The following is a 26,334-nucleotide window of genomic DNA, read 5'->3' as shown; positions in this document are numbered from 1 at the left end:
GTCTTAAACGCTGGGCGTGAGCAGTTTTTATTCAGATTTAAGCTGTGCGTCATGTGTGTGCCTACTGCCTCTGGCGCACGTGAGTCCTTTGCTCTGTGACGTCAGCACTGTGTGACGTCAGCCTCGATGCCTTCACAGATAGAGCCTACTTCACTGTTTCTGAAGCCAAATCCCAAGTCGGCCCCAAGCATTATGATTTACACTCGGATCCCCAGGACCCTCTGAACCTCACCTCTATTCCTCCAGCCTGGCGCTGGCGAGCTCAAGGGGACCTCAGCTCTCACTTGAATCACTGCTGGTCCTGCCATCCACCCAACCCCTGTGTTCCCTTCTATCCCCGGAAGACCACTCAGAAGACAAATCCAAATCGCCTCTGCCTCCAGCTCCCGCCCCTCGGCCATGCTCGGCTCTTCTGTCCTCAGACACCCTCTGTCGTTTGCTGCATGTGACATTCTCCCTACTCTCAGAGACACAGGAGTCTCCCTGCCTGTTCTGCACAGATGGCTTCTTTCTCTTGGGTTATTCCCCTTCCTCAAGTGCTAATGTAGGTCACTAGGCTTTTCTTCCTCTCTATTCTTGAGTGTCCTCTTCTAGCTGTTAGATCCTTGTTCCTCTGTGGTGCTTCCTCTGTGCTTTGCTTCTTGTCTCTGTTCTCACCACTAGTGGGTGAGCCCTTTCGGGGTGTGGGTGGGCCCTCCTGTGAGGGTGTGGGTGAGCCCTGTGGGGGTGGGGATCAGCCCTGTGAGGGTGTGGGTGAGCTCTGTGGGGGTGTGGATGAGTCCTGTAAGAGTGTGGGTCAGCCCTGTGGGGGTGTGAGTGAGCCCTGTGGGGGTGAGCCCCGTGGGGGTGTGGGTCAGCCCTGTGGGGGTATGGGTCAGTCCTTGACCATCTTTGTGTTTGTGTTGATTTGTATATTCTTGGACCAGGGAGTGGCACCATTTGGAGGTATGGCCTTGTTGGAATAGGTGTGACCTGGTTGGAGTAGGTGTGTCACTGTGGGTGTGGGCTTAAGACTCTCACCCCAGTTGCCTGGAAGTCAGTATTCCACTAACAGCCTTTGGATGAAGACGTAGAACTCTCAGCTCTGTCTGCACCATGCCTGCCTGGATGCTGCCATGCTCCCACCTTGATGATAATGGACTGAATCTCTGAACCTATAAGCCAGCCCCAATTAAATGTTGCTTTTTATAAGACTTGCCTTGGTCATGGTGTCTGTTCACAGCAGTAAAACCCTGACTAAGACAGTGTTCATCAATACTTTTCCAGGTCTGATCCCTGGACCACCCATTTCAGTGTCACCTGGGAAACTTATGGCCCCAGCCCAGCCCCACCTAGTCAGAGCTCTAGGATCAAAGCAAGAGACCGTTCTTCCAAGCACTGTAGGCAATCTTGATGTATGTTCAAAGATTGGCTGACAAAAACAAATGAGAACTGGATAAATGTGACAGAATGGGATTTGCTGTTTTTCGCCATGAGCTGAATTACTGAATTACAGGGTTGGTTATCTGCTGAGACGAGAGCACTAGTCTGGCGCCTGACCTCGTCACTGTGTGTGCAGGCTGCCTGGGGTGCACAGCATCTGTCCTTTCCTCAGCTCCTATTGTACAATCATTGATATGAAAGTTTCAGATATAACTTGAGAAACCCGATAACCCAAGAGAGACCTTGGTTTTCCACGTGCCGCCACATTGGGCACTCGGGAGGTTGCGATGCCTGCTTCCCGTCCCACACTCTTGAGCTGGAATCAGTTGCTGAGGGGATTCTAACCCCTGAATGCTTAGAGTCATCGTCCTGTGGTGACAAATGTCCTACTCTCAGGTTCAGTCTGAAGGTGTCAGTGACAGACACTGCAGCCTTCCATTGTTGTTTTGGGCCTCAGTTCTTGGATGTGTTCATTGATGAGGGGACCTAGTGTCTCAAAAAGACAACAGAATTGTGGAGGCAAGAATCTCTGAGTTCAAGGCCAGCCTGGTCTAATGAGTTCTAGACCAGCTAGGACTACCCAGTGACCCTGTGTCTGGAAAGAAGGAAGAAGAGGAGGAAGAGAAAGAGAAAGAGGAGGAAGAGGAAGAGGAGAAGGAAGAAGAGAAGGAAAGACAGCCTTATTTGGTGAGCTTCCTAAAGGTCACTTGGAAATAATGATTTTTTTTTTATCTGATTTTACCATGTCTTCTCCACTGCCACTCAACAAGTGATGGGTTTTGTTCACCCACAGACAAAACCCTAAATGGCCATTGAAGAAGCCAGCATTTGTCTCCTTCAGGACCGAAGGCTGCATACCTTCATGTCATATCAAAAGTCCTTGTAAGCATGAGTAGAGGGTACTTTGACAAGCTAGTCACCCTGATTCCTGCCTCTCTCCTGCTTCATCTGAGATACCTTATCTTCAGCCTGTGTTTCAGCATGTCTGTATCTCTTTCTTGCTCTCAGTTTTATTCTCTATTGGCTTAGACCTTTTGACCCGTCTTCCCCAGCCTGAAGTTTTCATGCCTGACTGACTCACCAGCCAAGGCTTCAGTGAAGGCTACTTTTGAGGGCATAATCCTCCTTCTGCCTGAGGTTAAGGCTTTATCCTGTTCTTCCTCTGACTGCCTTGGCCACTGCCTTCTCTGCTTTAACCAAGAACTCTGACCCGTCTGCTCTCCAGCACCCTTCTCAGAGGCTGGTCCACACAGGGCTCACGTACCCACCAGCTGGCTTTGGATGAATCACCTCACCAAACGGAAGTGAACAACTTTCCAAATGTGATGTCTTGCTTCTCTTTTGTCCTTGGACGAAGAGCTCGGTACATTGAATGGGAACAGTGCACCAACAAGAAATGAGACATTTCAGAGAGTGTGGCCACACAGAGATAAAAGGAAGGGAAAGGAAAGAACAGGGCACATGGAGAAGTGCGTAGCCAATGGGAAGTTGTAATTGAGAGTCTGTCTCTCTGTCTGTTCGGGAGGAGGATCGCTGAACTAACAGCACTGTGGAAACTTCCTGCTCTGACTCATTCTCTGCTGTGCTGGGCCTCTGGAGCAAGGTTATAAATAGAAGCTGAGCCCAGATTTGTCAGACAGAGGGATTATAGATTGCCTTTCTTCATATAAGAATATTTAGTGGCAGCTCTGCCCCAAACATTAAATGGAACATCACACAAATTATGGAACCAACTTCTCTTCCCCTCTCAGGATTGCAAAGCACAGTGATGACTTGGAGCTCATCTCCCAGCCTCTGCAGGGTTCTCCTCCGCAGATTTCCCGTCAGCACTGTCTTTAGTGTCCCCTCTACTAACTTGGGAGGCAGCCACCTCCACACCCACTGGAGACATGATTGTTGGAAAAGCCCCTGTGCCAGCTAGTTCTATGTCAACTTGATAGACGCTGAGTGATTTGAAAGGTGGGCATATCAGCGGAGAAATCGCTGCAGTAAGACTGGACAGCAGGCAAACCTTTGGCAATGGTGGGGCTTTTCCTTTATTAGGGATTGATGGGGGAATCCCAGCCCACTGTGGCTGGCTCCACCCCTGGGCTGGTGGTCCTGGCTTCTGTAAGAAAGCAGACTGATGACGTCACCATGCAAGCCAGGAAGCAGCTCCCTCCATGGCCTCGGTTTCAGCTCCTTCCTCCAGTTTCCTGCCTACCTGAATTCCTTCCTGCCTTGGCTTCCCTCAGGGAACTATGTTTAGGAAGTGTAAACCAAATATACCCTTTGCTCCCCAAGTTGCTTTTAGCTGTGATATTTTATCCCATAAAGGAAAAGAAACTCTAGCTAAGGCATCGCCTGTAGGGCAGTGTCTCGTGTGACGCACTGGTTTCCTGAATTAGAAGAACTGACATAGGTGACATTAATGATCAGGAGACTGTGGCCGTTATTTTAAATAAGAGATTATTATGTGGTTGCTTTAAATGTCTAGAGAAGAGTCTCCGATTACACATCCCTACTTGTGTTTTACCTGGATCTTAAAAGGACAATAAAAGCATCTTTCTGTACACTCAACCAATGACTAAATACTTGCCAAATGACTGACCAAACGTCCCATATGAATTTGTGATGGTTTGTATATGTCCAGCCTAGGGAGTGGCACTATTTGGAGGTGTGGCCCTGTTGGAGTAGGTGTGTCACTGTGGGCGTGGGCTTTAGTACCCTAGTCCTAGCTGCCTGGAAGCCAGTGTTCTGCTAGCAGCCTTCAGATGAAGATGTAGAACTCTCAGCTCCTCCTGCACCATGCCTGCCTGGATGCCGCCATGTTCCTGCCTTGATGATAATGGACTGAACCTCTGAACCTGTAAGCCAGGGCCAATTAAATGTTGTCCTTATAAGAGTTGCCTTGGTCATGGTGTCTGTTCACAGCAGTAAAACCCTAAGACAGAACTTAAGTCAGCGGAGTGCTGAGATTAATGTTTCAGATTCTGGCCCCTTGCCACTGAAACATGCCATGCCCTTCAGTGTTGACACCAAGCAGAGGTGGTCAGAGCAGGTGGCCGCCAAGATCCAGGTCCCCGTTACCCATCCATAACTCCAGCACTTTGTACTTTCCTCCTACATATCAAAGCTTCGTGAGTGAAATGCCCTCCTGGCCAGCCGGGTAACTGATCATTAGCAAGGGAGAAGCTCTAAATATAGAAGGTCAAGTTAAAGTCCACACTGCAAGACAGCTATGCATTTACACATCCCTGGATTAGCAGAAACAGCAGTTAGTGAGTAGCTACTTACAATGCTAGCTATGCTTGGTCATAACCTTGCTTGGTGCCACTGCTTTCTAAGTTGGCTGAAGTTTCCCAGTATCATCTGACTCTGGATTTTTTTTATATGCTTCTATTTTTAAAGCACATAATAGTTTTGGATGGTCAAAATGGGGTCTATGCCAAGGTAGAGGTGGATAAAAGGAAAGAAAATGAATATTTAAAAGCTGCAATAAATAGTTTGTTTGTTTTTTAGTAATTATCTTTTTGCATGAACTTCCCCTGATATATTTTTGAGTGTGCATGAACCACGATATCTTTATCAGAAAGAGACCCTAAGAGATAAAAAGTATCACATCAAAGAACACACCCACTCCACCTGACATCATAAAAGTGTTTCACAAATTCTATTCCCCACTAACAGGGTCAGGGCTCCTCACAGAAACATCTGCTTCAAGAGTAGGGATGAGACTGGACCAGCTGTCACGTGAACAAGCTGTTGCTGTAACAGATGCCCTGACAGAAAACAAACCTAGAGACAAAAGGTTTTATTATGATGATTATCTCCAGGTGGCAGGGCAACACTGAGGTCAAGGTGGGGACTCAAGCAGCCTGCAACATCACACCCAAGAACATAGGCAGATCCTTAGTTCATATACACACACACAGACACACACACACATACAGATACACACAGACACACAGACAGACACATACACATGCAGACATACACACACACACACACATACACACACATACATACAGACACACAGATACAGACACACACACACACAGAGATACACACAGACATACACACACATACAGACAGACACACAGATACATACAGACACACACACGCAGACACACACATACACACACATACATACACACACACATATACACACATATACACACATACATACAGATATACACAGACACACAGACAGACACATATACATGCAGACATACACACACACACACATATACACACACATACAAACAGACACACAGATACATACAGACACACACATACACAGACACACACACATACACACACATACATACACACACACACATACACAGACACACACACACACATACACACACATACATACACACACAGACACATACACACACAGAGGGAGACACATATACACACACAGAGAGACACACAGAGAGACACCTACAGACATACAGACACACACACACGCAGACACACACATACACACACATACACACACACACACATATACACACATACATACAGATATACACAGACACACAGACAGACACATATACATGCAGACATACACACACACACACACATATACACACACATACAAACAGACACACAGATACATACAGACACACACATACACAGACACACACACATACACACACATACATACACACACACACATACACAGACACACACACACACATACACACACATACATACACACACAGACACATACACACACAGAGGGAGACACAGAGAGACACCTACAGACATACAGACACACACGGAGACACACAGACAGACAGACACACACATACAGTAGGTTGCTTATACTCAGCTAGCTAGTTTCACCTTTAAATAGTTCAGAGCCCAGCCATAAAAGGCTGGGTCAATTAACAACCGAAGGAATCCCCACAGACATACACATCTGCTAGAGAACTCCTCAGCTGAGACTCTCTTTACAGGTGACTCTAGATTGTGTGGCAAGTTGACATTTAAAACTAACCTAAACACCTGCCTATCGAAGACAGGAGCACAAAATGAATAGGAACTTCGAAGAAGATTGAAATGTATTGAAAAATATTTTAAATATTATCTGTAATGTGGTGGTGGTGCATGCTTACATAGCAGCACGTGGAAAGCTGAGGCAGGAGAATCATGGGTTTCCATTCAGTTAGGCTACACCATGAGTTTCAGGTAGCCTTGGCTATAGCATGAGTCTTTGTCTCAAGAACAAAAGAAAACAAACAAAAGGCCTTAAACGAAAATCCATGAGATCCTAAATTTCCTCCAACAATTAAATCATACCTCCGTATGATATGCATGGTGTGGGTGTTGGAACATACGTGTGTGAGTACGTGTCCGTGTCCATGTGTGCACCTGTATGAGGAGGTCAGAGGTTGGTGGTGTCTTCCTCATTGCTCTCCACTTGATTGACAAGGTCAGGATCTCTTGCTGCATCTGACTAGGAGAGCTAGCCGGTGTCCCTTGGGTGGTGTTTCTGCATCCATGGGATGGCAGAGGGGCCACCGTGCTCACAGGGCTTTCTGTGTGGGTTTGGAGAAACCACACTCTGGTTGTATAGGAACTGCCCCCCACACACACACACACAGACCTTCACACCACCCGAGGTGTTTGAAGGAAGCTAGGATCCATCTCAGAATTCTGAAAACTGGGAGGGAAACATAAAGAATTTATGTTCCTCCTGCCCGCTGTAGAACTGTACTGGAATTATTATTTAATGGTAGCCAGTAGTTTATGAAACAAATTTCTATCTTTAAAAGAATTCAAGAGAGGAAATGCAGAAGGAGCGGCAGAATGAGAATAACACACTCTTACAACATCTAATAACATAATCAATCGAGACGAGTGGGTTTTAGTGACTGCTAAAAGATTAAACGCTGATGGAATTTTATAACAAATGAAGACGGCTGGGCCTTCCCAACTGGCCAATGACTTTTTTTTTCCTTTTTTCATTAATTTTATTTATCCACTTTGCATCCTGATCAAAGTCCCCCTTCCTGGCCCCTCCCCTCAGAGGGCCTCTCTCCCTATTCCCCTCCCCTTCTCATCTGAGTTTCCCCCCACCCAGCACATCAAGTCCCTGCAGAACTAGGTGTGCCCTCTCCCACTGAGGCCAGACAAGGCAGCTCCATTAAAGGAATGGGATCCACAGTCACCAAACCAATGACTTTTAATGAAAAACAAAACAAAACAAAACAAAACAAAAACCAACCTCATAAGCCTTCTGAGGTGTACACACCACCCATAAACAATCCAAGCTACCACGCCAATATTGCCCTGAGATGAAAACCAGACAGACATTGCAGAAAAAGAAAATTATAGATACACTGACTGTGTGCTGCCTTCCTTTGGAAGGCTCCTAATCACCTTTGCCGAAGGATACAAATGCGCCTAAACTGGCCTAGATGTTGAGACTTAATTTGTCTTATATATGTACATACACATACATACATACATAGCAGGCATATACAGTGTGTATAAATGTGCATATACGAGCATAATCTATTCTTCTGACTTCTATGCTTCTATCCTGATTCCAAATTGAAATTTTCCAAAACAACAACAACAACAACCCAGAAACAATGACTCTCTCTTCAGTGATCGACACCCCAAACAAGAAGATTTAATGCATATAGAAGATGCCTAATAGGCATTTGTCGTAGGAATAGATGGACGGGCTGTTCGGCTGCTCACGTGCATGACATCATGAGGCTTGTTAAAGTGCAGCAGGACATAAAAGAGCAGGAGCAGAGGAGTTAGGGGTTCCGTACGAGTGAAGGACAGGTACCCAAGGCAGTAGAGAGCCTCGCAGTGGAGTAAGAGAAGAAAGAAGGAAGAGGAGACAAGACAGCAAGTTAGTCTGCCTGGAGTGGCCATGGCAGTGTAGTTTATATTTAAAGGGCGCAGAATTAAACTTTAACCCTCAAGGCAGGTGAGACGGCTCAGTGGGTAAAGGTGCTTACTGCACAAGCTGGGTCACGTGAGTCTGATCCCTTGAGCCCAGGGTGGGAGAGTGCCCACTACACAAACCTGCCCTCTGATTTCCATACATGTGCCCTGGCATACACGCCCACACAGACATCACCTGCACAACAGAATAATAGCTTTTAAATTTTAATGATTTGTTTAGTTTTATTTAGTGTCACATGAGTGCAGTACCCACGGAGGCCAGAAGAGGGCGTGAGAATCCCCCTGGAACTGGAGTTAACAGTCAGTAGTGAGCCATCATGTGGTGTTGGGAATGGAACCTGGGTCCCCTGCAGGAGAAGCCGGCGCACTGAGCCATCTCCCCCTCCCACCCTGACCCCCAAATAAAAAGTGTAGCCCTCAGTACACACTTTTATTGTTTCTGTTATCACACTAAATAGAAACCTCTGTCAGCTTGTTTGCACCCATCCCCATTTGGCCCATTGCAATCTTTTCATTGGGCTGGGCAGTCTTTGTTTTTACGGTCAAACCAGAGACATTCCGCTAAGTCATCTTGAAACCAAACTTTGCTTGCTCTGCATGTTGTTTAGTAATTTAATTAAAATCCCGGGAAGCTTTGGATTAGAGGAATCTTCCTTTAAGCAAATCCAGGTTAGTAAAACGCTGTGACCTGTCTGGGACAGAATTCCCTCATCCAAAACATCCGGAGCATTGCCTGGATTAATTTGCAACTCACTGGGAGATTTTTTCGGTTCAATCTGCTAGAGATTTTCTGTCTGCTTCTATTTCTCTTTTCAATTCGGGCCAATATGCATTTATTCAACTCTTTTATTGAAAAACGATACAAGAAGTGTTACTAAGTCCAAAGAATAAAGAAAATGGCAGATAAAATTCAAGAGGAAGAAGAGGTGTAATGAGTGAATAAATATGTTCACTCATGAATAAAAAATTTATTCATGAATAAATAAATTCACCCATCCAACAAATGAACCCACAGAGCCCTTATTTTTACTAGACACTGGGTTATTATGCAATATAGAGAGGAACACAGATCAGCATTTCTGTTTTTTGGGGGATTTTGAATTTAATTTATTTTTATATAAAATACCAATTAAACTCTATGAATTCAATTTACATCATCAAACACTTCTAAAAGAGAGAAGCCAAGAACAATCTCTTTGCACCTCAAGAAGATATAGAATGGGGCTGGTGAGGTGGTTCAGCGAGTAAACATATTTGCACCGTGAATGGTGACCTAAGATTGATCCTTCGTGATGGTTTCTGACCTCCACACACATGAGCTGTGTACAAGCATGTGCACTGGACACACATGAGCTGTGTACAGCATGCGCACTGGAGAACACACACACAATTTATCTATTTGTTTGTTTGTTTGTTTTCTTGGGGCAGGGTCTCTCCCTCTCCCCCTCTCCCTCCCCTCCCCCTTCCCCTCCCCCTCCCTCTCCCTCTCCCTCTCCCTTTCTCTCTCTCTCCCTCCCTCCCTTTCCCTCTCTCTATGGCCCTGACAGTCCTAGAACTTGCTACGTAGAGCAAACTGGCCTTGAAGCTACAGATATCTGCCTGCCTCTGCCTCTCAAGTGGCAGGATTAAAAGCATGCGCCACCATGCCCAGCTAAAGCATTTTTAGAGAGAAGATATGAACTATTTTCTTTGGGAAATGCTAATAAAATCATGCTGCAGTGATGAACACACTTGAACATGTGGTCAGACAGAGTCCTGTGGTCACGACCATTAGGCTGCAGAAAAATAATATTTTAATTAAAGTTCCTGTTAGGGGCTATGGGAAACATCCCATGCAGTATGTTAGGTGTGTATTTAGTATGTTAGGTGTTTATTTAGTATATTAAGTGTATATTTATTATATTAGGTGTGTATTTAGAATATTAGGAGTATAATTAGTATGTTAGGTGTATATTTGGTATGTTAGGTATATATTTATTATATTAGGTGTGTATTTAGTATATTTGGTGTGTATTTCATATGTTAGGTGTGTATTTAGTATGTTAGGTGTGTATTTAGTATGTTAGGTGTGTTTTTCTCTTTGAGCAGTCTGTAAAGTTTTGTAGCTTCAGAGATACTAGTCATTAAAAGTAATTGAAGATATGGAATGGGAATTCTGTAGGAAAACCAAACATAATTAGAGGTCAGATTCTGTCCTAGACTTGTGGTCTATCAGAGGACATAAGTGTGTGCATCCACATACAGTGTGTGTCCACATATAGTATGTGTGTCCACATACAGTGTGTTCAGTCTACATACAGTGTGTCCACATACACCATGTGTGTCCACATACAATGTGTGCATCCACATACAGTGTGTGCATCCACATACAGTGTGTGTGTGTTCACATACAGTGTGTGTCCAGAGCTAGTGATGCTGAGACTAGTTTGTCCAGCTCATCCCAGATAGACTTTGAAATGCAGCCAACAGAAGAAATGATCTTATCCCTGCTTAGATTTTTATCTCTGCACCAAAGGTGTTTGAGCTTATTATATCTAGGCACTGGGTTACTCCTGTCTATTTCTTCCTAAGGCTAATTAGTGTCTTGTGACATAACATTGGTTGCTTAAGCCATCATGCAGGGCTATTCACACCATAGAAACTGGCCAATCCCACAAACCAGCACTTGTTCTCCCCTTTTGTTTCCTAGATTTAAGAAGTAGAGAGAGGCGCTAGAAAGATAGTCCTTAAAGCTTTCAGAATTGGAAGGTTCGTCTGCAGCATGCCAGCATCTGGGTCATTACAGAACCCAACATAGTGGGCACAGAGAGACACGATCGACTGCGTGAGGATTCCTTCAAAAAGCCTTTAATTTACTGGACTCAAAGCCTTCAACTTAGAACTGACTTGGGAAGGGGACTGGGACTGCGCTTCACACCTCCACAGAATGTTTTGCATTGTTTAAACCTCACACGCTGCTCATGGAGTCCAACAGTGCTTTCCCATTAGTGTTGCTTCAGATTCACACATTTTCATGAGTCAGATCATTTCCTGAAAGGGTCACGATGCTGACACTACCCCCACCCCTGCCTTCCCTCCATTCTGATTACCACCATCCCCCATGAACGTCCAAGCTGAGGTCAAAGGGTAGACAACATTATCCTTCAGACCATGCATAAGATGAGGAGAGAGGGGGAAGTAGCCTGCATCACTGACCAGTTCCACCCCAGCACTGAGCCCCACTAAATGTCTGGGGTGAAGAAAGCACATACAGGCTTCTGACCCAACATTGTACCTACCTGTCCTGACTTGGTCATCATGGCCGTGGCTAACACCTTATGGGAAATGCCTACTCACATACGAGGCAAGCTTGTTACCACTCTTAGGACCCTCGAGAAAAGTCTGTCTGTAGTCAACACTGTAGAGGAACAAGGGAGGGATAGGGGACAGGAAAAAGAAGATGGCACAGGGGGAGGGGGCAGGCAGAGGGAGAGGCAGGGGATGGAGAGACAATCAGAGGCCAGCAGGTTAGAAGAAGACTTTGAGGGGACAATGTGTCATGTGGATCTCAATGGGAAGATCTTGCACACAACAGTGTTGTTGGGAGAGGTGTGCCGGGGACTTCTCAGACACAGATCTACAGTTCAACTGGGAAGAACCTGGCTCCGGCTCTGTAGATATATGGAGCCACAAGGAGCTGTAGAGGAGCTGTTTCCAGGGAAGCTCAGACATGGGGGACCTCTGGAGAAGCCTGCAGCTTCAGCCTGGACCCCATCAGAACTGGGACACAGCCGTGAAATGACAACATTGCTTCCAGAGAATACTCACACTCTTGTGCACAGGAAAAAAAAAAGGACGAGAGGTTAAAAGGTCAAAAAAGCATGGTGGTACCCAGATTAAGAATCGGTGTTTGTAAGCAAGCAGAGATGACCTAGGAATTTAAGTTAATCCTGAAAGCTATTTACAGGTCTTCTACAATGCTGAAGCAAAAGAATCTAGTTGGTGAATCTGTGTAATTAAGGAAGGGAGAGAGTAGCTAAGAATATCCTGATGGGAAGCTACTCCAGAGAGGAAGTAGCTTATTGTTGGGAAATTGTTTCCTCTTCCCATCTCACCCACCAGAGCCGGGAAGCCAGACTCAAAAGAGGACCATTTCCAAGGCAATCACGCTGAGCCGCATGCTGTGACAGAGATAACAGAGATGGTCCCAGCTATCACAGAAGGCTGCAGCTAGCAATTTGGTCTGTGCGTGGTGAATGGCTCCATGTGTTCCCCTTGCACTTTGCTGATGTGGTCTTAAGCATTCAGAAACCGAAGCCCACGTGGCCTGGCCCAGCCTGAAGTCCTGCAGATGAGAAGTCGGGGAACCCATTTTCTGCTGATGGTGGTCACGCGTGGCTGGGTGATTTATGGACAAGATCAACCACCCCATCCACATTTGAGAGTCATTAATTAGCAAGAGGGGACTTAGCCCAGAGTCACTCGGAAGACAGGAAAGTCCTCAGACTCCCTCTGGCCAAACAATCAGCATGAGTCTAGCTAGCTACCTTCCTCGTCTTTAGAATTACTCTCAGGGTTCCAGGAGGTTGTTTTCTCCCAGAAGGAGCAGTGGGGGATGTCTTTACCTAAGATCATTGGAGGTTCTACCCTTGTTAAGATTGGTCTGGTAGACTGTGTTGAGCCTCCAAGGAGGGGGCTGGTTGTTATAAAAAGAACAAACCTGGCCCCTCTCTGATCTCTGGTTTCCATCTTTACGTTCACATCTGAATGCAAACTCCCATGAAATGAAGACCTTCTAGGAGAGCAGGGGTCAAGACTCACAGGGCACATTTCAGAGATTGCTGTCGGAAGCAAACCCCAGATGTGTTCTAGAACAGATGGTTAAAGAGATGGTGTTTGAACCCCCAGAATGAAAAGCCCCACTGAGGAACATGTGCGCAGGACATTTCCTCTCCCACTCAGTGGACCTGAGTGTCTCTCATCTACCACGCTATGGTTTTGCACAGAGAAAGTGGATGTGGAGTTGGTTCTGTCTGGAAAGATTCAATAATACCTCCAAAGGAGCTGTGGTTTGGATGAGGTTTGAGTGTGTCCACAGAGATGCTTGGGTTCCTGTGGGGTGGTACTGACACTTTGGGGGAGGGAGTAATGAAAGGCCATTAGATCATTGGAGGTTCTACCCTTGTTAAGATTGGTCTGGTAGACTGTGTTGGGCCTCCAAGGAGGGGGCTGGTTGTTATAAAAAGAACAAACCTGGCCCCTCTCTGATCTCTGGTTTCCATCTCCACTGTGTGAACTTTTCTGGTAGAGCCGGCTCCATTTCTGCTTTTCCATCAATTACAAGGTCACCCTCACCGGAGGCTCTTTGCTGGGCTGCCTGGCTGAATGTGGTGGCTCACAAGTATAAGCTCAGTACTCCAGAGGCTGAGGCAGGAGGACTGCTGCAAGTTGAAGGACAGAGCAGACAACATGTTGAAGAAAAAGTTCATCTGTTTCACCTGGGTTTTAGCCTCTCAGGTTGTAAGGTAACTGAATGTATGGGGCATGGGCTTTCGTCTGCCTGGGGTGGCCCGTGACCCCAGGAAGTGTGGGGGTAGAGGCAGGAGGATTGCTGCAAATCTGAGGGCATCTCGGGCTATGTAGTGAGTGCAAGGCACCCAAGTCTACAGAGTTAGACTCTGTGTCAAAAACAGGAGCGTCGATTTTGTGCAGAGTGGTTTAGGTAAGGCCAGACAGAAATTGTTAAACGCTGTTCTCACGGGGCTGCCATGCAGTGCTGAGAGGCAGGAGGTACGCAGGTCGCCAATGGAGAAGCCAGATTAGTAAAACCATAAAGCAAGAACCAAGAGATATGGGGCAGGGATGGCGGGGAAGGGATCAAGATGGAAGATAATAAAAGGCTGTGAGTGAGACCCTGCGTTGGGGGTGGGGACTGGTGCGGGAGGGAGGGAGGGAAGGAAGAAGGGACAGAGGGAGGGAAGTCGGGAGGTGATGAAGTAGGGCTGAGCAGCATAGTCTGATCTTGCTTGTTGAGAATTAGCCACCTCTGGGGAGTCCTTGATGGGTGGACCATGAGGGCTGGAGCTCAGTTGTGAATACAAACTCACCGGTGGGTCATCATGTCTCTTCACTACACTTGAGCTACTGGGCCTGTGACAAGCTCCATAGCACCCAACATGAAAAGTCAGTGTAGGGGGGACCAGGGAGACAATCTGTGCCAGAGCTGCTCCCCACAGCAGCTGAATGAACCCCAGGGTTGAAAAAAACAAAATCTCCCTAGCATTTCATCCAAATCTAGGTCCACAGAGAGAACCCTGAGGCTTTGCCTATGTGGGGAGTCACCCATGCCTGAGACACGGTGAATCTTCTTCTGGGGGAATGGAAGGGACCATCAGGCAAAGTCTGTGGCTGTGGTATGGTCAGACATCAGCCTGGAAAGGAACAAGGCATTGTGGGAAACCAGGTCTGCAGAACCAGGGGAGTTGAGAAGCAGGGAAGTCAGAGGGGTGAGTGGCTGTATGGAAGATACACAGCAAAGAGGCCAGGATAAAGAGGGAAGTGTGGCAGGGCCCGGAGTCAGCAGGATGGGCAAGCTGACAAGGAGAGATACAGAATCGTGGTTACAGGCAGGGAAATCAGGGTACAGAGATGGGGATGCAGGAAGAGTCCCACAGTGGCCACATATGTAGAAGGTCTTACACAATCCTAAATGGAAAGATTTGCTGAGCTGAAGGTAAATGAGCCCCGTGTGGAGCAGTCCTGGAAGGCTAGAATTGTGTGTTGGGACAAAGAGCGACAACAGTAACTAACTCTTATTGTCTCAGTCCTTCTGGTAAGGAGGAAGCTAAGCAAGTGACAGAGTCACACAGCGAGTGGTCGCAGACCAGGAAGGAGAGGCGGCAGGGAGGAGGATGTCACCAAAGATAACACCGAGGATTCTGAGGACCCAGGGGAGGCAAAGTGATTTCAAGTATGTCCTGGTATGTCCCAGGAGGTCAGGAAGACGGTGTGATGGATGGTCACGGCGACAAAGCGGGAAGCTGTGTACTCCGTCCCAATCCTGTTCCGTGTGAATTACTGTCCAGGGTGCGTAGCTAGCTCCAGCATTACCTCTGATTTCTAACTCTTTCTATCTGAGGTTAATTATATAACTAACGTGTGAAAGATGATACATGACAATTGGGCTACATGGAAGACCACATACAGGATGTGAATGTGCCCGGTGGAAAGGCGATAGTACATTTGTGTTTGCTCATAATTCTAAATGGAATTGGAACAAAAGCCAGACAGGCCACACCAGGGTGAGGGCAACCCACTCCCACCATTCCCTGCTGGGGTCACCAAAGACACAGGATGTAGAGGCACAGACGCTGGAAGAGCAATAAAGGATGTGCAGCTGTGGGGACTCTGAGAACTCGGGAGCTGGCTCTGCAGGTCAGTTTTACACTCACCACAGGCCTGGCAAGATCATCAGGGCATCTCACTAGTACCCAGGCTGTCCCTGGCAACCAGGACTAACTCGGCACAAGACATCACTAGGAGCTCACGAGTACTTTTTAAACGAAACAAACGGCTCACATTCATGGCTAGCACTCGTGCCCATACAGACGCACACACTTGGAGTGTTCTCCCCTCCCCTACTTCCTCCAATGTTCTCCCCACTTACACACATCCTCTAATAGCTATTCTCAAGGCACCAGGGGGTGGGGGAATAATGGGGTGACCAGCAGGTTGGTTAAGCACAGAGTTCAGAGAGGGCACTGGGTCAGGAGGCAGCCACCAGGCAAGCTGGTATCGGGGAATTTGACAGTCACGTGAAGGATCTCCTGCCTGAAACCTAGACAGATACCGCAGAGGTCTGAGGCCAGGGTCAGACAGAAGGATGAGCATCGGCCGATCTCCTAGGTCTTAACCGTGCTGCTGAGTCAGTTCTGTGCAGACACTTCCGAGTCTCATAGAGCAACAGACATCTTAAGACAGGAGCTGTTGTGCTTGCTATAGTTGCAGAACAGAACAGCTGGCTGGAGTTAGATAAGAAAACACCTCTCACCCCACCCCCACCCGCAATGCCCCATCTGCTCCACCCAAACACTACAGTTCATGTTCTGGAGAAAACCATTCTCCTTATAGGATAGCTGGTCTGGTTTTATTCATGGTTTATATTTGGCACATGTAAATAAAAAATGTCAACCAACAGCAGTTCATCAAAAAGCGGGACTCAGCTGGTTGTATCCCCCCACCCCATGCCCTGTGCCTGGATTTGGACACAGTTATTCTGTTCCCCAGCAACAGTCATGTGACACATGCTGTGGATGTCTTAGGAACCCCACCATGCCAAATTACACCTTGAGAACTATCATTTCTTACACTGACCCTGACATGTATTAACACCTGAATTTAAACAGAACATCAGCACACCACGTATATATTACAATAGATGGTTAGCAGCCGTTCCTCTGGGCATCTGTAGCCATTTCCTTGTGCAGCAACCTAGCCACTGTGGGGCACTCTGGTAGAAATTACTTCCCCGGGTGATCCTAAATCCAGCTTCACTGTAACATGTACCCCAAATTCCACTTTCCTTCTTTCCACACCCTTATGCTTTTTATGTTTTGTCTTTCCCTGTATGGAACACTAAATGCACCCCCACCCACCCCCTGAGGTTACTGCAAGGCCCTACCCTATCCTGCTGTTACATCCTCCTGTGAGTGAACCCAGTTTGCCTTGTTCAAATCTCTTAAGGTAGTATGCGGCTCCCTGGGGAGCATGGTTACTTTGTTTCTCTCTTAATTTTGCTAACTGCTCCACTAGTGGCGCCCAAAGTTGCATCCATTTCTTTTGCTGCTCACTCCATCCCCCCCCCCCCGGTTTGTATTAAATTTCTAAAATGTACAGTCTTTTACGTAAAAATTAAATCCACTCAAGCTATTCTGATTCATCCCACACATTTCCTAAACGTGAGGTTAGGAATGTGTTTTTGTAATGGGTGGTGATAGTGGAGACTCACAGTTCCACAGTTCGTCAAAGTTTTGAGAACAGCTGGCTGGAGGGTGCTCATCCCTATGTGCTCATCCGTAAAGCCTCCCTCAAGGCCCAAGGAACATATGGGAGGTGGGGGTGGGAGACAGGAATTATGGGAACACTTGAGGATGGGGAGGATACGATGTAGCAATCATGCATGCTAGGTGCCTGCACAGCCCCTACATGAGATAGGGCCAGCCAACAGTCCATCACTGATGGGGGAGGGGCTTGAGCAGTGAAAAGTTTTTACAGTGGTATAGCCATGCCCCTGTGGATAACCTGCCTGTGGTTACATAGTGTCTTAGATTCTTCTATTGCTCCATTGAAGCACCATGACCAAAAAGCAAGGTGGGAAGGGAAGGCTTTATTTGGGTGTATACTTCTGCATTGTGTTCCTTATCAAAGAAAGTCAGGACAGGATCTCAAACAGGACAGGAACCTAGAGGCAAAAGACTGATGCAGAGGCCATGGAGGGGTGCTGCCTACTGGCTTGCTCCTCATGGCTTGCTCAGCCTGCTCTCTTATAGAACCCAAGACTACCAGCCCAGGGATGGCATCACCCACAATGAGCCCTTGATCACTAATGGAGAAAATGCCTTACAGCTGGATCTCATGGAGGCACTTCCTCAACTGAGGCTGCTTTCTTTCTGAAAGATTTCAGGTTTTGTCAAGTTGACACACAACAAGCAACCCGCCCTCCCCCCCCCCATTAACCTCAGGAGGTCATCCACAAAATAGAATTGAAAGTAGCAAGGGAAGTCATTGAGAAGAAGGAATCTAGGAGTGTGGTGGCTTGAATGAGATGCTCACTTATGCCTTGGGTATTTGAATACTTGGTCCCAAGCTGGTTGTGCTGTTTGGGGAGGTCTAGGAGGCATGGCCTTGGGAGGCGTGGCCTTGTAATAGGAGGTGTGGCCCTGTAGGAGGCCTGTTACTGGAGGTGGGCTTTGACACTCATGCTATTTCCAGTGTGCTCTCTTGTGAGCCCTCAGCTTCCTTGCTCCAATGGCCTTAAGGTTTCTACTGCTATGGTGGGAGGAGCTAATATAGTCAAAATACATTATGCACATGTAGGCAGTTGTCACGAATAAATTAAAATATGTCACAAGGAAGAAAGAATTAGAGAACTTGAAACTATGGCATGTGCTGGAAAGTACTGTACAAAGAAGAGGGACAAGAACTTAGATTGGGGATAGATGTGACCACCTTTCTCTCTGGTCAGTCACCAAGCTCCCAGCAGGAATCCTTCCATCTCTCATAAGCCTCTGACACTCCTCCTCAGTTCCACTCCCAGAAGTCTTTGTCTAGGTTCCCACTGCTACTTATGCTCAGGTTCGAATAGGAAGCCCTGACAATCCTCACACGTGACAAGTGCTGTCAGACACCCAAAGCTTACCACGTTCTTGACGCTTCTAACTCTTTCAAGCTGAAATCCAATCCTGCCTTAGAGGTTATAAGGCCTCTAGCAGTTTCCTCTTTGTCTGCAGCCAGTCGTCGTCCCATGTGAGTGCTCTGGCCTGTTCCCTGGTGTATGTGGCTCTTTTCGGCTTTAGGTCTCCCTTTGCTTGCAGGTGCCAGCTGCATGCTAGCCACACATTTACTCACCACCAATCCTGAAACAGGCAACACTCCCTGTCTACAGTCCAGGGAGCCCAAGTCTTCATCATTCTCCCCCAAGCCATGCAGTTAATAAGTTGCAGAGCTAGGTAGGTTCTTTAGTCTGAGATGCCCTCTCTCTTGCCCTCCCTTGGCATATTTCTGCCATCTTGCCAGACAATTTCAGCATCAGCTCTTCTGGGAATTCTGTGTCCCTTGTACTTAATCATCAAATATCTCTAAGCATGATAGGCTGATATTTGCTGAATATCTGCCTCACTGTCAGCTACCTGTCCTTAGACAGGACCATGTCCTGTTCCCCTTCTCTGACAGGAATCTAGGGATTGCTTTGATGACAGAACACATTAATGAATCAACACACTAGAGCCCACAAGCTCCCTTCGCATCTGAAGAATGGCAGCACAGCCACTTGCCAATCGTCAACGTTTGGTAATCAAATTAGCTGATAATACAAAAAACAAAAAAAACCCAAAAATCTGACAAAGGCTTAATTGTAGACCAGATGGCTAATTACCACGAGCTCAATTAAGAACATTCAGCTTTCAGTAATGTGCATTATCTCAAAACACACAAGTGAAAGACATTTAAAGACATTTAAGGTGCGTTAAGGCTTATGGAAGGATGGGACAGCAAGGCCCCGCCCAGATGACCAAAAAGACCCAGGGGCTGGTGCTGATTATATTCTCTTTAACTATACTTCTCATTTTCTGTGTTCTCTCTATACTGTAGTTACTCAAATTCTCTGCTGACTAGGTAGCAAACACCCTCCTTCCCCAGAGCTAACTAACCCCAGACACAATGCACGGTCTCTGCAGGCATGACTTTCAGATGGGACCTAGCCAATCAAAAACTATTTCCCCAACTGCTCCTATCCAGCCCGCGTACCCCAAGCTTCTAGTTGCTAGGAACTAGACAACCCAACAACCTATGGCCCTGAGAGCTTGCTAAAATTGTTTAAGCTGCTCAATACAAAATTTGTCCGAGCCTGTGACTCTGTCCAGCACAGTTCTTTCTGAAAAGGCACAGGTCCCTGCTTCTCTCTTCTCTCTGCCTGCTCATCAGCCTGGTGTTCTCTGTGGGGCCTCGCAGGGATGCTTGCCTCGTGCTTTCTCAGGGTTTGTGAGTATGAAAACTTCCTTTACTACACACTAGAGGCATCTGTGTGTCATGTGTCTTACCACAGCAGATTAAAACACTCCTGGGACATTTAAAAGTTCATTACACAACCGTGTCACATGATAGGAATCCTTGCTTCAGTATTCCCCAGAAAGATGTGCAGCAGGAACCAGAGGCATGCTACCAGGTGGCTTTGAGGTCTACAAAAGCAGCCACTAAGGCTTTGATTGGAAACACCTTCTTACAGTTGACATGTGGGGTTTCAGAGATGGAAGAGATATTCATAATAGTAATTTCCACAACTCCTAGAGAACCCACTTGGTGTCAGTCAGGGTAATAGTGCACTTTGCCTGTGTTTTGCCAAGTAGTTGCCACATAACAAGACTACTGAAGACTGAGAAGATGGTCCAGTGAGACCTGAGCTTGATTCCCCAGAACCTATGTAGAAGCCAGAGGCATTGTGCTTGTGTCTATAATCCCAACACTCCTATGAGGCATCGGGAAACAGAGACAGGGGCTCCCTGGAGGCCCAGGAGCAAGCTTGCCTAGCGTGCACAGGAGAAAATCCATAGCAAGAGCTTTTCTCAAGGTAGGAGGTGAGGATTGACACCTGAGGCTCTCCTTTGACCACCGCGTGCATGCCATGGTACATGCATGTCTGCACTCACACCCAAGAATGTACACACACATGAAAACGGCTTCCTAAGCACTTCCATGGGAGCCTCGCCTTTGAAACCTTGGTAGCATGAACAGATTCCTGCTGCACAGATGGAATGTTGGAAATTTCACTCAGTACGCATGCATGTATTTTCCTGCTTCTCTACTGCGTGATGTAGTAGAAACAAAGGAAAGGCAGCCAGCTCTGCTAGCCACAGCCCTGATATCCGTAGGAAACTGAAAGCTTCTTAGAAATAAGAGTCAATGCTGAACTCTGAGAATGCACATAGCCCTTATATAAAGTGGCATAGCATTTGCAGGTGGCATGTACGCGTCTTCCTGTGAACTTCAGATCACACCTGTAGATGATAAGCCTGGCGTTAAAAGTAGTTTTAATGTCTACTGAGTCCATTTAGTGCTACCTGAATGTTCATGGGTGTGACCACCTACTGGAACATGTGAAAACTCTCAGGCCTTCATCCTTGAAGAAAACCGATCATCTCTTTCCCATCAATACCAATAACTCCTCAGACAGTGGTGGGGCCTCCTGAGTCCTCCCACCCTCAGTCAGTGGTGGGGCCTCACAGTCCCTCCCATCCATGCTGGGATTTTGACACATTGGTCCTTGCATGCAGTCCCAGGCATTGTTCATTCATGTGTGCACTAAGCTGTTGTGTCCAGGAAATACTGTTTCCATGTAGATATCCACTACTTCAGGCGCCTGCAATCTTCCATCTCCCCTTTTCTGTGATCATCCCTGAGCCCTGAGGTACCATGAGTGACAGAGAGGTCCTATTTAGAGCTGAGCACTTAACAGTCTCTTGCTCTCTCTATACTCACCTGTTACTGGTCTCTGAATTTATCATCATCTCCTACAAAAAGAAGCTTCCCAGGGAGGACTGAGAGTTGCAGTGGTCTATGGCTATAAAGAACTAAAATTTTGAGACATTACATCACTCTGCAGCCTAAGAGGACCTTAAACAGTGACAATCTTCCTGTCTCAGTCCCCTAAGTGCTGGGATTACAGGCATGAGCCACCATACCTGACTATTTTACGTGTTCTGACAAAAACACTGTAAGCCAAAAACTTTTCAAACTACCGCTTATGCAAAGGGTGTACAGAAGATTTTGAATATATTGTTTTCATTATCAAGATGATCGACTTAAAAAATAAACTTTTAGGGGCCAGTGAGAAGTCCTGGCAGGTAACATTGTTTGACATAGAAGTTTGATAACCTAAGTTGGGCCTCTGAAGCCAACATAAAAGAGGAAGAAGTGAAGAGATTCTATAAAGAATTCTGTGACTTCCACATATATGCTTTGGCATGTGAGTACCTACACACACACACACACACACACACACACACCACTCATACACACACACATACCCCACACTCATATAAATATATATTGGATGTACACATCATCATCATCATCATAATAATAATAATAGTTTTAAATTTTTAAAAAAACTTAAGTTTGAAGGGTAAATTATTATTTGGATCTGTATAATCCTGTAAGATGCACTGGGAAGCAGGCATAGGTCACATGAAAATCTCTCACAGTTCTTTAAGCCACTTGGAGCCAAGGTTGAACATGCATTTTTCTCAATAGTTAGGTTTCATTGAAGGATATAGAATAAGGCCCAATAAGATGAGATATTTGTTTAAAAATATGTATCCAGTTAAGAAGAAAGAAACAGGCCTACCCACATCTGCCCAAGGTAGAGATGGGCTAAGAAGAATCATGGGAAAGAATGACCCGTGGAGGTGTGCAGAGCAAACTCCCAGACCTGACATAAAGTCCCGTGAAATATTACTCTTTAGTAACTTCTAGTTACATTTCTCTTTCTTTCTTTTTAACTGGGGCCAAGGTACAGTCTTGTCTGTTGGTTATGAAAAGTCTATCTTGACAAGTCTTAGGGAGAGCTTTAACATGCTAAGCCTACATCACTCAGTGTGTTTACAGAAATGCATACTCTTCAGCAATGGAGGGTAGACGAAGATTATTAAGTTATAAAGCAAATGACAGTTGTTTCTCAGGAGGTTTCTAAAGTATGCAAACATCTTTAAAGTCAACAAAACTGCCCTTGTTAAGATCCAGAGTTTGGAAGAGGAAAGATTACTCACAAATGAAGAGCAAACAGAAAGCCCAAAGGACCATTCATGGCACTTCCTTTCAACTGACTAACATTTAAGGCACTGTTATTTTATCACCAAACATGGCTATAAAAAAAGGAAACATGGAGACTACATTGACTCATTCAGAGTTTTCCTTCAAGAGGGAGATTCTAAATCAATGAAAGACCTTTCAGCCTAGGATAGAACACCCATAAAAATTTCTCTGTGACTCATTGAATATTAAAATCAGGTCTTAAGCCAATACACTTCCTACACTTTGCTTTGGAGTATGTTCCTGGCATCAGTCAGGTCTACGAGACCCCAAGGTTACTCTTAACTTTTCTTTATCCAAAAAAATAATTTAATTATTTAAGCCAATAGAGACCCCCATCCATCATAGGCAAAATGTGGCGCTTTAGCACACTCGGAGTGAGTAGCCAACTGCCAACGGCCTGTTGACACAGCACAGGAAGGGAAGGTGACATTTTGCTCTATCCTCAAACACAGCTCTCATATTTACCTTCTACTTTGAAGATAGTGAAATGTGGCCGGCAGTGGAAGGAGCCCAGAGCGTTACCTGCGCAGTTCATCCACAGACCCTGGTAAACCCAGGTGGCGGTTATCACAGACGACGCTCGGGTGGTCACTTTCCATTCGTTGGATGTGGTGGCAGCAACGAGAGCACCAAACCCTCCAACACCACACACCAGAGCTGAGATCTGTGCCCTGGACATGTCGCTCAGCCTTGCCTGCTGCCACAGTCCACACAGAATGCTTTGGTGGCCTAGGCATGCAGACACTGGACAGAACTTCCACAAATGTTAAAGCCAGCCCATGAGGGTAAGTGACAATTCTTCATACTCTCATGGCTTGAAGTGAGGGAAATTAGAATAAAGTATATCACACTAAGGGCATCTTAGAGATAGCCTAGAATAATCTTTCTAATTCCCTACTAAAATACCAAAACTTTGTAGAGGAATCTTGAAGGTGTTGGTACTGCAGATATTTTTTTTCTCTTGTTAGCAGCATAGTTAATGCTTAATTTCCTGTTAGCTTGAAAGTTAGCGAACCATGCAATGATCAAATATTACAAAGTACAGATTATACAGTAACATTTAAAGGCTCCTTATTTGACCAATTTCTTTACGTTTCCACGTTGTTGAGGCTTTACATAAGTGGAGTCATGCTGTAAGCATTCTCCTGTAACCTCTTTAATTAGTCTCGTGTGTGTGTGGATTTATCTGTGTCCACAAGTGTGGCTATCAATCATCTGACAGCTGGATATGTTATTTCAGTAAAGGCTTACACCACAATGCATTCATTTTTTTGAGATGAATATTGGTCCTGTTTCTCTCCTCAGTTTCAAGTAGCCACGCTCAAACATGACTGTGAATTTTCTCTTGTGGCCCCAAGAGAGGGGTCCCCGGGATGTAGCTTAGAAGGTGACTTGCCAGTGTGCTGGAAACACATCTTCATAGATGATTCTGGGTTACCCTCTGTAAACCCAGCACACATCCAGTCATCATAATGAGTGAGTTCTCATGGTTCTGATTCCTAATTCTTGGCGTGGTGGAGCTAACAGAATTTTAACATTCTAGCCAACTTGATTACAGTTTCAGAGATTGTATTATGTTCACTGATTCATATTTGTCATTATAAATGAGGCTGGAGTACCTGTTTTGTGCAATCGCTGATTTAACCATGGGTTTTTTTTTTATCTGTCGTGAAGGGTGACATATTTTGCTTGTTAATCTGGTGCACTGTTTAAGTTGTTCAATTTGTTTTTAATTTAATAAATTTGGGATAATTATCTTTCAGTGTTATGCTGTAAATTTCTTTGTGGTTTGTCTGTAGGTGGCCTTTTGAGAAAATCTTTACTTTTAAAATCTCTCCCTCTCTCTCCCTCTCTCTCTCTCTCTCTCTCTCTCTCTCTCTCTCTCTCTCTCTCTCTCTCTCTCTCGGGGTTGGGGGGGGCACACATGTACTACATGTGGAGGTCAGAGGACGGCTATAGTGATCGTCTTCATTTTCCACTTTGTAGGATTGGTGCTTTGCCACAGAATTCCCCAGACCAGCTTGCCTGTGAGTTCACAGGGATTTTTCCTGTCTCTGCCTGTGAGCTCACAGGAGTCTCCTGTCTCCGTCTCCTTCCTCTGTACCTTTAAAGTTCTAGTTTTCACATCTCATTCTTACTTAATCCAGGGTTGATTGTTTCCTGTGTCGTGACATGTGATGTGTTTTACTTCTTGATAAAGAAAGGAGAATTCTAAACGTCTTTATCTTTACCTCGTTTCTCTATGGATTTTCCACGTTTCCTCCCTCCGATCTGGTTCCGATATTTGTATGGCCTGTTTTTGTATTCTTCTTTTTTCTCTCCTTTGGTCTCCCCAAATCATTCAATATGCCTATTTAAGTATGCAAATTTTATAAATATACTTAAAAGGTTTTTTTTTTTGTTTTTGTTTTTGTTTTTTTTTTTTGGTGAATCTTGCTTTACTTTTCCCCCAAATGTTCTCTGCTATTCTTTTTGTAAAATGAAGTAGTAAGTTATGTGTGTAATGCATCCTCGAATGATCATCGTACTTAATTTTCTCTTCTGCATCCGTTCATCAATGTGAAGAAGACAGGACAAATTTGGATCTGTTCTTCATAAACAACATGTATAACACTATGCATCTGTTCATATATTTATCCATCATTTTTCTTTAAAGATGTGTTATTCTTCATTTACGTGTGTGGTGTGTGTGTGCTTGTGTGTGTGTGTGCATAATAGTGTATGTGTGTTCATGTCACTTCCTGTGAACAGAGGTCAGAGGATTACTTTGTTTTGCAGGCAGAGCCTCTCATTATTTCTGTTGCTTTGTTGATGACAGAAATTCATTTTTCCTCATTATTCTATTTGTGTGTGTGTGTATACATGTGTGTATATGTGTGTATATATGTTTGTTTATACATATGAACATATATGTGTTATACATATTAAGAATAGGAGATCCAATTTTGTATATGTGTATACGTGTGTGCATATATGTGTATCTGTGTACATGTGCGTATGTGTGTGTACTTGTATGTATGTGTGTACCTGTGTGTATGTGTGTACATGCTTGCTTCTTAGTGCATGTCCACAGGTATACGCATGCATAGAGAGGTCAGAGGACAGCTCTTAGGAGGTGGTGCTCTCTACGGATCCAGCTAGATAGTGAGGCCCAGATGTATGGGCTCCTGCCTGAGTTGTCTTGCCAGCTCTTATTTTTTTTTTTTTAAATTGGAGATTTTTTTTTTTACTTCTATTTGAATTAATCAGAAATTACATATTACTTGAATGGTGTAATGGTGAGACAGTTTTGATGTATTTAGCTTAATATATGTAATTAATTTATGTCATCATTCACCATTGGAAGGTGACCTTGAAAGGCTTAAACATTATTAATACCCCATCATATGTTATTATTTTATTTCTATCTTATTTGACTTTCAGCCCCAG

General features: G+C 45.4%; 1 protein-coding gene across 2 annotated transcripts in view; it reads right to left on the bottom strand.

The window, feature by feature from the left end:
- Positions 1-23,821, bottom strand: part of Cldn10 (claudin 10) — an 85,109-nt gene extending 61,288 nt beyond the window's left edge. The window contains exon 1 of one of the 2 annotated variants that reach the window (XM_021182088.3): positions 23,371-23,821. In XM_021182088.3, coding sequence (XP_021037747.1) covers positions 23,371-23,584 — 214 coding nt within the window. In that variant the 5' untranslated portion in view covers positions 23,585-23,821. The remainder of the gene's footprint in view (positions 1-23,370) is intronic. The other variant, XM_021182089.3, reaches the window with a different exon arrangement.
- Between the last annotated feature and the right edge of the window lie 2,513 nt (positions 23,822-26,334).

The sequence above is a fragment of the Mus caroli genome, unplaced genomic scaffold, assembly GCF_978045245.1.
Source record: "Mus caroli unplaced genomic scaffold, Mus_caroli_1 scaffold_12, whole genome shotgun sequence".
Classification (NCBI taxonomy): domain Eukaryota; kingdom Metazoa; phylum Chordata; class Mammalia; order Rodentia; family Muridae; genus Mus; species Mus caroli.
Note: the sequence above shows the minus strand (reverse complement) of the source record. Positions and strands in the feature narration are given on the sequence as shown.